Source organism: Ischnura elegans, chromosome 10 (genome assembly GCF_921293095.1).
Source record: "Ischnura elegans chromosome 10, ioIscEleg1.1, whole genome shotgun sequence".
Lineage (NCBI taxonomy): Eukaryota > Metazoa > Arthropoda > Insecta > Odonata > Coenagrionidae > Ischnura > Ischnura elegans.
Window position 1 is genome coordinate 21,546,020 of NC_060255.1, and position 12,961 is coordinate 21,558,980.

At 35.0% G+C, this 12,961-nt stretch overlaps 3 protein-coding genes across 4 annotated transcripts in view; 1 reads left to right on the top strand and 2 right to left on the bottom strand.

Annotated features, from left to right (window-relative positions):
• Nucleotides 1-921: 921 nt before the first annotated feature.
• On the bottom strand, nt 922-3,314 carry LOC124166360 (uncharacterized protein K02A2.6-like). The gene is made up of 2 exons (XM_046543844.1): nt 1,480-3,314; nt 922-1,393 (listed from the first exon to the last, which is right to left on the bottom strand). Exons 1-2 carry the CDS (start codon nt 3,312-3,314, stop codon nt 1,381-1,383), a joined length of 1,848 nt encoding a protein of 615 aa, XP_046399800.1. The 3' UTR covers nt 922-1,380.
• Nucleotides 3,315-7,583: 4,269 nt separating this feature from the next.
• Nucleotides 7,584-8,498, bottom strand: LOC124166366 (immediate early response 3-interacting protein 1). The gene is made up of 3 exons (XM_046543853.1): nt 8,333-8,498; nt 8,067-8,165; nt 7,584-7,865 (listed from the first exon to the last, which is right to left on the bottom strand). The coding sequence occupies exons 1-3, from the start codon at nt 8,421-8,423 to the stop codon at nt 7,810-7,812; spliced, it is 246 nt and encodes an 81-aa protein (XP_046399809.1). The 5' UTR covers nt 8,424-8,498; the 3' UTR covers nt 7,584-7,809.
• A 34-nt stretch (nt 8,499-8,532) lies between these two features.
• The window catches only part of LOC124166359 (solute carrier family 12 member 2), a 296,758-nt gene continuing 292,329 nt past the window's right edge, over nt 8,533-12,961 (top strand). For both annotated transcript variants that reach the window (XM_046543838.1, XM_046543839.1), the window contains exon 1: nt 8,533-9,098. In XM_046543838.1, the coding sequence (XP_046399794.1) occupies nt 8,637-9,098 (462 nt within the window). In that variant the 5' untranslated portion in view covers nt 8,533-8,636. The remainder of the gene's footprint in view (nt 9,099-12,961) is intronic.

Here is a 12,961-nt window from a genome sequence, read left to right on the forward strand (position 1 = left end):
CAGAATCATCTGCAAAGCTAGGAAACGAGACAGCTGTCGCAATCTTTTTAAAAAGTTACAAATCCTTCCCCTACCTTGTATTTATATTTATTGTGCTGCGATGCTTATAAGAAATCACCATTCTCACTTGACACTTATAAAGAATCTTGATATTCATAATCATAACACGAGAAGCAGAGACAATTATGCTGTGAGACAACATAACCTTTGTATTTTTAATACTGGTCCTGTCACCATGAGTTGCAGGATTTATAATAACCTACCTGCCTCATTAAAAGATGAAAAGGTGAAAGGAAATTTCTCCTCTAAATTAAAGATGTACCTTTTAAACAATACCTTTTATTCTATTGAGGAATTCCTCAATTCTTAATTGTTTTGTTGTAACTGTGTAACATTCTTTTATGTATTGTTCATTCAGAATCTCTTGTGTAAGTGTTTATCCTTTTTGACGGGTCCTATATATGTTTTTGCATATCTTTTGGCACCAATAAATTTATTATTATTATTATTATTTTCAATACACAATTCATTTTTCCGTACAAAATAAGGCTTCAATTCCAATGAATCGCAATTATCTAACCATCCTGACTTAATGTAATACAAAACCTTACTAAGAACCTTGTCTTTTTTTGTAGCAATTCTTATTTGATCATTATCAATAGGTACACAATTACTAACTAAGTTTATATAATCATTCACAAAATTCTCAGTTTCATCCTTAATGTCATTTTCATCAACTGGTAGTCGAGAGAATGCATCTGCCAAATTACTGCTGCCTTTGATGTATAGTCATATTTAGACAGAAACAACGCCCACCTCTGCAACCGATTAGCTCCCATTTGTGGAATACCTTTATGTTCACCAAATAATGCTATCAAAGGCCTGTGATCTGTCTCCAAAATGAATTTTCTTCCCAACTAGTATTGAGAAAATTTTTTTATTGACCAATAAATTGCTAAGGCTTCTTTGTGAATTACAGAATAATTCATTTCAGCAGGTGATAGAACTCTTGACACAAAGCATATAGGTTTTTCCTCACCATTCTCAAAAATATGCACCAACACCCCAGCATTTCCCTTACTGCTGGCATCACAAATCAATTTTACTGGTAAATCAGGATTATAATGCACTAATATCACATCTGATGACATAATTCTTTTAACTTGAATGAAAGCTCTCTCACTATCATCATTCCATTCATATTTTACTCCTTTTTGCAACAATTTATACAATGGACCTAATACTTTTGACATACTAGGAACAAATTTCCCATAGTGATTGCAGGTACCAACGAAAGATCTAACCTCAGTCACATTAGTAGGCCTGGCGGCCTTAACTATAGCTTTCACCTTGCAAGGATCCTTCCTAATTCCCGCAGCATCAATAATATGACCTAAGTATGAAATTTCTGTTTAAAAAAATTTACATTTATCAAAATTCAATCGAAATCCAGCTTCTCTAAGCCTGGAAAAAACTAACCTCAAGTTATGTAAATGTTCTTCATCACTTTTACCAGTGACTATGACATCATCCAAGAAATTTTTTACACCATCCAAACCCTGCAACACTTTTTCCAACTCTTTTTGAAAAATAGCACAAGCTGGCTTCACTCCAAATGGCAATCTATTAGGAATATAAATACCTTTATGTGTACTCCATGCCAACAAAGGTTTTGTTTCTTCCCCTAGCTCTAATTGATTATAAGCATTTGACGTATCAAGTTTTGAAAATTTCTTTCCACCTTGAAATATTTCCTCCACTCTGGGCATGACATGATTAACATCATCAAGATAACGATTAATTGTAACCTTGTAATCAGCACATAACCGAACATTAAAATTAGGTTTAAGAACTGGAACTAATGGTGTTCCCCATTCATTATTATCTACTTTGGTAATACAACCTTCAGATACTAGCCTGTCAAGTTCCTTCTCAACCTTAGCTTTAAATGAAATAGGAACTTGCCGTGGCTTACAAAAAATTGGTTTTACACCCTCTTTTAAAGTCAATTGTATTTTTCTCAACTTGTAGCTACCTAAACTTTTCTCAAATAAATCCTTAAACTCTTTTATCAATTCATCTTTCTTCTCATTAAAATTTACATTGCAAATTTCAAAAACATTTACCTTGAATAAACGTATTAAATCCCTACCAAGTAATGGTCTGACACCTTTATTAACCACAGTGAATGTACCTTTCCTTATCAAACCATTAAACGTAATTGAACTAACAAATTTACCTACAGGAATGATCTCTGAACCCACATAAGTTTGGAGTTTAACACTAGTTGGAAGCAGTATAAATCTGGTAAATAAAGCTTTATAAATGTTTTCAGGAATTATAGAGATTCCAGAACCTGTATCAATTTCCATTTCAATAAGTGTACCTCCAATATCAACATGTACCAATATAGGATTAATATTCACATTAGTACCATTAAATAATTCAATACTTTCATAGCTTGAAAATTCTTCACTATTTGAATATCCTGATGTTTGATTAGTATCAATGAAATTAGTTTCTTTACCATTATTCCTTTTACAAACCTTTGCCAAGTGACCGATTTTACCACACTTCTTACATTTATAAGCCTTATATTTACATTTTGTAAAATCATGATTAGCTTCGCCACAAGCATAACAAACTTTTGCAAAAATTACCTGTTGTTTTAAAGAATTATCACTTCTAACTTGCACTCCAGCTTCAATTTTCTCTTTAGAAACTACCCTAGCTACTCTGCCTTCCGAAAGTTTGTTAACAAAAAATTCTGATTTTGCCTCTTTCATACAGCCTTCCTTCTTTATAGCAATGTCTATGATTTGCTGTAGTGTTTTAGTTTCTTCTTCCTCGCAAATTCTATCCAGAATAGGCCCAGGAAACAGTCCAGAGATGAATTTGTCTTTTAAAATATTATTCAGCTCATTTCCAAATTTACAGTCCATCGCCTGTTGTTTTAAACGCACAAACCACTCCACCACCGACTCAGGGGAATTTTGTTGCATCTTGTAAAACTCAATCCGTTTGCGATAAACTGATACAAACGGTGAAAACTGATTTCTCAATATTAAACATAACTGCTCATAAGTTTTTGTTGTTGGAGATACTGGATCACATAGGTTACGTACCGTTCTGAAAGCCTCTTCACCAATAACAGTCAACAGCACTGCCACTTTACGCTCCTCCTCAATACCATTTGCTAAAAAATACATTTCCAAGCGTTCATGGTACATATTCCAATCACCCTTTGTGTTGAATTCAGGCATAGTTCCGATATTCCCGAAAACTTTCACACTACTTCCGACTGGATTACTCATCTTGGTTATGTTCAGGTATTAGAAACTTCTCACAAAATATTAAAGTTTATCCTCGTCGCCAAATATGTGGTAAATCAAGTATCTGAGTTATTAATCTGGATGCAACTCATTATTTATTAATTCCATCTGTATATATGGATATTTACTATTGCACACACATCAGCCTCCTTGGCATAACAATAAGGGAGTAGCTAGGGTAGTTTCTAAAGAGAAAATTGAAGCTGGAGTGCAAGTTAGAAGTGATAATTCTTTAAAACAACAGGTAAATTTTGCAAAAGTTTGTTATGCTTGTGGCGAAGCTAATCATGATTTTACAAAATGTAAATATAAGGCTTATAAATGTAAGAAGTGTGGTAAAATCGGTCACTTGGCAAAGGTTTGTAAAAGGAATAATGGTAAAGAAACTAATTTCATTGATACTAATCAAACATCAGGATATTCAAATAGTGAAGAATTTTCAAGCTATGAAAGTATTGAATTATTTAATGGTACTAATGTGAATATTAATCCTATATTGGTACATGTTGATATTGGAGGTACACTTATTGAAATGGAAATTGATACAGGTTCTGGAATCTCTATAATTCCTGAAAACATTTATAAAGCTTTATTTACCAGATTTATACTGCTTCCAACTAGTGTTAAACTCCAAACTTATGTGGGTTCAGAGATCATTCCTGTAGGTAAATTTGTTAGTTCAATTACGTTTAATGGTTTGATAAGGAAAGGTACATTCACTGTGGTTAATAAAGGTGTCAGACCATTACTTGGTAGGGATTTAATACGTTTATTCAAGGTAAATGTTTTTGAAATTTGCAATGTAAATTTTAATGAGAAGAAAGATGAATTGATAAAAGAGTTTAAGGATTTATTTGAGAAAAGTTTAGGTAGCTACAAGTTGAGAAAAATACAATTGACTTTAAAAGAGGGTGTAAAACCAATTTTTTGTAAGCCACGGCAAGTTCCTATTTCATTTAAAGCTAAGGTTGAGAAGGAACTTGACAGGCTAGTATCTGAAGGTTGTATTACCAAAGTAGATAATAATGAATGGGGAACACCATTAGTTCCAGTTCTTAAACCTAATTTTAATGTTCGGTTATGTGCTGATTACAAGGTTACAATTAATCGTTATCTTGATGATGTTAATCATGTCATGCCCAGAGTGGAGGAAATATTTCAAGGTGGAAAGAAATTTTCAAAACTTGATACGTCAAATGCTTATAATCAATTAGAGCTAGGGGAAGAAACAAAACCTTTGTTGGCATGGAGTACACATAAAGGTATTTATATTCCTAATAGATTGCCATTTGGAGTGAAGCCAGCTTGTGCTATTTTTCAAAAAGAGTTGGAAAAAGTGTTGCAGGGTTTGGATGGTGTAAAATATTTCTTGGATGATGTCATAGTCACTGGTAAAAGTGATGAAGAACATTTACATAACTTAAGGTTAGTTTTTTCCAGGCTTAGAGAAGCTGGATTTCGATTGAATTTTGATAAATGTAAATTTTTTTAAACAGAAATTTCATACTTAGGTCATATTATTGATGCTGCGGGAATTAGGAAGGATCCTTGCAAGGTGAAAGCTATAGTTAAGGCCGCCAGGCCTACTAATGTGACTGAGGTTAGATCTTTCGTTGGTACCTGCAATCACTATGGGAAATTTGTTCCTAGTATGTCAAAAGTATTAGGTCCATTGTATAAATTGTTGCAAAAAGGAGTAAAATATGAATGGAATGATGATAGTGAGAGAGCTTTCATTCAAGTTAAAAGAATTATGTCATCAGATGTGATATTAGTGCATTATAATCCTGATTTACCAGTAAAATTGATTTGTGATGCCAGCAGTAAGGGAAATGCTGGGGTGTTGGTGCATATTTTTGAGAATGGTGAGGAAAAACCTATATGCTTTGTGTCAAGAGTTCTATCACCTGCTGAAATGAATTATTCTGTAATTCACAAAGAAGCCTTAGCAATTTATTGGTCAATAAAAAAATTTTCTCAATACTAGTTGGGAAGAAAATTCATTTTGGAGACAGATCACAGGCCTTTGATAGCATTATTTGGTGAACATAAAGGTATTCCACAAATGGGAGCTAATCGGTTGCAGAGGTGGGCGTTGTTTCTGTCTAAATATGACTATACATCAAAGGCAGCAGTAATTTGGCAGATGCATTCTCTCGACTACCAGTTGATGAAAATGACATTAAGGATGAAACTGAGAATTTTGTGAATGATTATATAAACTTAGTTAGTAATTGTGTACCTATTGATAATGATCAAATAAGAATTGCTACAAAAAAAGACAAGGTTCTTAGTAAGGTTTTGTATTACATTAAGTCAGGATGATTAGATAATTGCGATTCATTGGAATTGAAGCCTTATTTTGTACGGAAAAATGAATTGTGTATTGAAAATGGAGTAATCATGTGGGGTTATAGAATAGTCATTCCAGAGAAGTTTAAAATTCAGTTATTAACTGAGCTGCATTCTACTCATATGGGAATGTCAAAGATGAAAAATTTAGCCAGAGGTTATTTTTGGTGGCCAAATTTAGATGATGAAATTGAAAAATTTTGTAAAAGTTGTAATGTTTGTATGTCAAATAGCATAAACCCAAAGAAATGTGAAGTGATCAATTGGCCAGAAACTAAAGAGGTATTTGATCGAATTCATGCAGATTTCCTAGGTCCAATTAAAGGTAAGCAGTATCTCATTGTAACAGACAGCTTTTCAAAATGGCCTGAGGTATATGAAATGGCAAAGCTAGATTCAGAAACAACTATTGAAAAATTGAGAGACATATTTGCAAGGTTTGGAATACCAAAATTGCTAGTGAGTGACAATGGAAGGCAGTTTGTTTCACAAGAATTTGTAAACTTTTGTGCTGTGAATAAAATTAAACATGTTACTTCTGCTCCATTTCATCCAGCAACCAATGGTGCTGCTGAAAATGCTGTTAAGACTTTCAAATATTCTTTATGTAAACTGTTAAGTGATGATAAACACAAAGGTTGCTCATTAAATACACTGATAAATAGATTTTTGTTGAGCTATAGAAATACTCCACACTGGATAACCAATGAAAGTCCTTCTTATAGGATGTTCAATAGGAAAGTTAGAAGTAGATTTGATTATCTGAAAGAAATTACATTAGATTGCAAACCTTCTCGGAAACCAAGTGGTTGGGAGGTATACTTTGATGTAGGAGAAATTGTTTTTGCTAGAGATTATCGGAATGCTAACAGAAGAGTATGGCAAAAATGTAGGGTGGAAGAAGTGTTGGGCTGCAGAAATTATATTGTTAAACTTGAAAATGAAGATTTAATATGGCATAGACATGCTGATCAGATGATTAAAACATGCGAGTTCAATTCAGGTTTGGAGCAAGGGCATGTTATGAATAGTGACTTCGAAGAAATTAACACTAAAAATGAGTTGTACAAGGAACCTTTTTATAGTAGAATTGAACCTTATTCAAGTCCAATTGATTGTGAAACTAATGACAAAGTGATGAACCCACTTGAGAGTGAAAGTGGTAGAATATTATTGAAACCTGTTGATGTTAAGGGTAATGAAGGTCCAAGTAAAGATTTGGATTGCAGGATTGAGAAAAATATTGGGTGTAAAAATAATGAAGAGATGTCAACAACAAGTAGACCAAAAAGACTTATAAAACCACCAGATAGGTAAAATTTGTAATGCATAATTGTATTGTCATGTAATATGTAATTGTGATTTAAGGGTGTAAATTGAAATGTTATTATAAATTTAATTGGAACTTGATGTGGGAGTGTTGTATATCTATTTTATTTATGTTGCTAGGTGTCTCTAGTAACTTGCCTCTTGGCAACTGTTTTGTTTGTGTTGCTAATGACCTGATTGTTATGCCAAGGAGGCTGATGTGTGTGCAATAGTAAATATCCATATATACAGATGGAATTAATAAATAATGAGTTGCATCCAGATTAATAACTCAGATACTTGATTTACCACAAAGATAGACAAGAATGTGTTCGCAAACTTAATCGTAACCACTACTGCGAATAAATGTGAGTAAAATGCTACTGTAACAAGTGGGGTAGTACATAGTCGAAATTGAAGCAGTATTGGCCTTGTATGGATTTAGCTGCGAGAAATGAAGACACCACACATCCAAATAAACACAAGTACAAGCATTAAAATATTCACCAATACACTGAGTCGCACTGATGAATTCAGGTGAGCTTAGAATTCACTTGACATGAAGGAATGATTATTCAAAATAAAGAGCACTTTTTCGATGATAAATATAATGCTTTGGTGTCTGCTTTATTACATGGATTTCATCCTTTGTAGAGAAACATGGTTGTTCACACCTTCAGTGCACTTTCCACAAACAGGTATAAAAATATTTAAACTTCAACAGACGATGCACTCACTGTTACTTCCATTTCTGCCTCAGACATGGGACTCTGAAATCTCGTACATTTATGCAGTTCTTTCGTATATTCTCCATTTATCATCCAAGAATTAATTTCACTACAATCGTAACAATATTAAGGAATATAAGAGGTACTGAAATGAAAAAGAAAGTTCAACATAAGAAGCTTAAGCCCATTCGTAAACAAGTTGAATAAGGTATAAGATAAAATTTTGGTGTACCTACGAACTCAACTACAGATACCATTAAAACTAAAGCGCATGCAATATGCACAGGGTAATTGGTGAAGCTGAAATATCAAAAATATGTTAGGATCATTGACAAGCCTCACTTACTTCTCATTACAGTCCGGATTGACCTGATAAGATTAAGAATCTGAGATTTCACCGTAGGCTGCTCGCCAAAACCTTGAATTTGATTAACACCCCATCCAACTGCAATATAGTAACACATAATTAGACAAGAAAGTAATTCACTTAGCTTTTAGCAAAAGTAAACATAAAAGGAAGTCGATGACACGAGTTACTGTAACTTTTACTCCTACGAGTTAGTCACGTTAAATGCTGTACCGGCCAAGCGAGCATGTATCTAGTTCACATACTTTTTGAGAGAAATCTTTCCTCATGAAGAACACAAACAGCATTTAGGCATAATAAAGTCGCTTCAAATAAACTCCACAACGTAAACGCCATGCTGTCACTCCTATGACGACCAGCGCCACTTTCAGGAATACGGCGAACGTAGAACTGCTCGATATAAACATAAGATCGATCCCAATGCGCTCCGTTAGCATCGCATCAACGTGCTCAGTCGCGTGCAGTCTTCCTGCGGTGTAGGTTGTCGTGGAGTATATATATTTTTCTTATGAGACCGAAGACTATTTCTGCTAGTTTTCCGCAGTTTTAATGGCTGATAAAGCGTCGAAGAATCACGAAGGTGGTAGGAAGAGCTCTTGGGGAGTCGAGATGGCCAACCGGCGGACGAGATTCCAAGTTAACCGGGTAGAAACGGGCGCCGCCTCTGCCAATGGAGAACTGGATCCGTTAAACGAAGGAGATGATGCTGTGGAGAGATATACTGCAATCGGAGAAGACGACTTGGGCCAAAGGAAGTCTTCGAATGCTGCTGAAGAAATTGCTCTCATTGGTGATGGGGCTACAGGTGACGGAGCCAGAGGAGCATCCCCTACAATTGTATCTCAGAATCATGAAATGTCCACGGGCTATGATACTAGATATGCGAAAAGTTTTCGTCACTTCACGAGAGAAGCTTTGCCCAGACTTGACAACTACAGGAACATCATGTCAATTCAAGCAGCTTATCGGCCTACCTTGGACGAACTTCATCACGAAACTCTTCATGGAAAGGTAAGAAAGCCCTTGTTACTTTTTTCGACCAATTTTTGTGTTCATGTTATTTGGTTGTCGCAATTTTGTTTTAATCTAGGTTATTGAAGAAATGGGTATTTAATTTCGATTTACTCTTGGCGCTCTACTCATCGATAATAATTGCAGTTTCCCTTAGATCTTTTAGCATCTTAGCTTGTAGAAGTCATCGAAATACTTCGATGAGTAGGTTTCATTCAATGCATGGCAGAGAATCGTCTTAAAGTCGTAGTGAACACAATACTGATGAATCATTTGAACGTCCCCGTGGAAAAGGTTTTTAATATATATGTTGTAGCTTTTAGCAATCGAAGGTTATTTAAATTAAGGATGTATCAGTCCTTGTTCTAAGTTGAAAGGGATACTAAATAGTTTTTTATAACTGTAGTTTGTTTGCCTGTTTAGGCGATTTAGGCGCCAGAAACTTTTAACCACTTTAATTCGTATCAAGAGACGAGGGAGGCGCTGTTATCGCGCCAATCCGTTGCCGCGAATTTAAAATCTCTAATTAATTAAAATATGAAAAACGTAGCGGAATCATGAAAGAAAGAATAGATTTCCTTTCAGCGCATGTTAATATAACTCACGTTGTATGAATAGCACCAGTGATCATGTGTGAGAAGTTGTACTGTCTGAATGAATTTTTGTTCTAAATTAAATTCATGCGAAGAAAACTTGAGGTCAGTTAACCTATCTTTTCTGATTTGTCTGGATTCATCATACATATATTTTTTCCGAAGAGAATTTCTCTAGAGACGTTTGGATTGATACTTTTTATACCAATGGTGTGTAGAATCTTTGCAGTTTCGAGTAAACTCTTCATGTAATTTTTCAACCGAAGTAAATACATTAGTCCGCAGACAACTGTGTACCTATTGTGATAATCCTTAGTGTCTTTAAAAATATTACGTTAAAAATATTCTATGGTTATATGTCACTTCAATGCTATTTAAGTTATACTCCACATTGTCTAAACTGTGCGTGCTTCATTGTATTAACTCTGATCATCGCGCGTCTCATGTATACGATATATACGTCCGATATGCCGCGAGTTCCTCAAACACGAAACGTTTACGAGAAATTCAGATGCAAGCTATTCTCTATTTATTTATATCATTCATAATTTGTATCCCTCCATCAATACAATTATCACTTTCCTCATATGATGCTTGGAGGAATCGATAATAATTCTGGTATCAAATTGTGTACTTGGCACCTGAGCGCGAAACTGCGTACAAACAACTTGTTAGTCTCGTGTTCATGAAATTCTTGGATTGCCTATCCATTTAATTCGTGGTAAGATGTGTTGTGTACAATTTATAGCGTCTGTAATAGTACAGTAGGTTGTTAATGTGACGCTTGTTTAACAATGTCATGTCGCAACTGTGTACTTTCTGTTTACTTTGTGTTCACATTACATTAAAATACTTCTAATTTGTGACCGAGAAATTAATATTTTTTCGTGGTTTATAAGGTCGCTAGGGAAATCGTGTCTCGCTTTGTAACGGCTCTATTGATGAGTCGATCATATTGAGTTTTGCTCATATCTCGGTATATGAACGCTACAACAGGGGAGGAATTCATGCTTGCTGGTTAACAAACCAGGGATTTGGTTTTGAGAATGATTCGATCTATTTCCATTCCTCTTGCTCAGACGTATCTTATTATGTTCCGTTACATATTCGAAACCTACTGTGCGTTTTAGTTTTTTTATTATTTTTATTGGTATATTTTTAAATTTTTGATCTAGATTTAATATTTTAATTTTCAAGAATAATTTTTATGCGATTCTCTCCCTACTGCCATCTTCAAGGCAAATTTTTACTCTAATGCTTACCGAAAGATAAATAAGGAGTGTATTTTTTACACCATGAATTTGTAAATATACAGAATCTTATCAATAATTTCGCTGTTTTCTATGTAAAAGACATAAGCTATAAACGACATAAAGAGGTCTCCCAATTACTGCGGTTAAATAGAATGAGCAATGAGCTACACAATGAGCGTAACTAATGCCATAATTCAGAACTATTTTCGACTCCTAATTTTTCATTTTTCTTTTATCATCTGCCCGGTACACACAGGACGAATTAAAAAAAATTAACATTGAGCCACTCTTTCCTTTATGAGTGTTTTTTTTCGAACAAATGTAAGTTTTAAACTTAGAGCAATTTCGTTATTAACAATAATAATTGATGTGGACTGGAAGTGTTGACAAAATGTTCCGATTCCTTGGAATCCAACCCTTGGAATCTGTTTCCTAGCCCGTTGATAGAGGGAGGTGGAGAGTTCTCCTCTTCCAAATTTCGGTGGGGGTTCAAGTCCCCTTCGAAATGTTTGCGAATTTCGGTCGTAAGTGAGATTAAATCCCATCTAATGATCGCTCCTGTTGAGCCTTACGTACATCTCTTTTCATGGATGTACTGTTCATCAGGGAGCGAATGGAATACGTGAAGAATTCTTAATTACTCTAAATAACCCTCTTTCGATTTGTCCTACGGTAGTTATTCCTGCATAATCTTAAATGAACGGGTTGAATTTTCTCCTAAAATTATTTTCATTCTTGTCATGGGGGTGCACGGGCGTACCCAGGATCAAAACTTGGGGGCAAGTCATGATTCACAGTGTCCGGCGATATCTGGTAGAAATGTTTTATATCCACGAGAATAAAATAAAATGGTAAACTTCCACACAATTTTATCTACTAAGTACCCACCCGGTTTCGACGCGTAGTGTCATTATCAAGGTAAGGACACTACGTGTCGAAACCGGGTCAGTACTTGGTAAATAAAATTGTGTGGAAGTTTACCATTTTATTTTATTGTCATGGGCAAGTCATAGTTGTTCAAGTTATAGGTAATCATTAAGCATGTAAAGATGAATGAAAACAACATTTTAAGGGAACTTTAACAGCTCTTTATTAGTTTTTAAAAATTATTAGCTTGAAAAAATATTATTTTACTTAAAGACATCTGCGATTTTTGCTTCAAGGGGGGGGAGACCTGCCCCTCGCTGAGTACGCCCATGTGGAGGTGTTCGAAATGGTGAACGTCGATTCAGTACGAAAATACCGGAATTCATTTCGTTATGATCTCCTTAGGTATTATTCAAGCTGTGCTAATATTCTCGCTGACAACTTCATGCCTTTTGCAAACTTCTCGGAGAAGATTTTTGCTGCAGACAAAATTACGGCAAATTTTAATTTTAACTACTTGCCACCAATGCCGCAGCCAGAAAATATTTTCGGGGGGGGGGGGGGGGGGTTTATGGAATAGTAGACAAACATAAAATATACATAGTTATGATAAACCCTTAAAGGAAAATATAAAAATATTATTATAAAATTGAATTTAGTCTTCTAGCTTTTTTTGCAGCGACCAAATGAATTAACTCCTCGGTGTCGATGTCAATTCTGCGGTCCCTCAGGAGGCTCATAAGTCACTCACCTCTCTACTTATTCACAGCACTATTATTTCACACACTGCACTACAACTACACACACTGCATCTGCAAATTTGCTTAGATAATTACATATTGACTTAAGTCGCGTTGGACTACTAGATGTCCCTGCGCCGCTATATAATATCGTCGTGTGAGCACCAAGCGAGCATAAAGTATGTATATATTTTTTTCATTTCGGGGGGATCAATGCCCCTTGATCCCCCCCTGGCTACGGCCTTGCTTGCCACGATCGAAGAAGTGTAACTCTTCCCCTGTAGTATTGGCCAATGAATATCTTTTACCTTTTTGAGAAAACTGTCGCACCTGTTTATTCATCCTGTTGTTTACGTATGAACTTTCAAGTGAGTGAATCTTATTTAAGTGCACATACTTGGAAGATTCTA

Bases quoted from the DNA above. Each gene is read 5' to 3' on its own strand.
- LOC124166366 (XM_046543853.1), bottom strand. From the start codon at position 8,423: ATGGCGTTTACGTTGTGGAGTTTATTTGAAGCGACTTTATTATGCCTA. The intron at 8,166-8,332 runs GTATGTGAACTA...ACTATATTGCAG, and splicing joins GGAAAGATTTCTCTCAAAAA to TTGGATGGGGTGTTAATCAA. The intron at 7,866-8,066 runs GTAAGTGAGGCT...TTTTCATTTCAG, and splicing joins AATCCGGACTGTAATGAGAA to TACCTCTTATATTCCTTAAT.
- LOC124166360 (XM_046543844.1), bottom strand. From the start codon at position 3,314: ATGAGTAATCCAGTCGGAAGTAGTGTGAAAGTTTTCGGGAATATCGGA.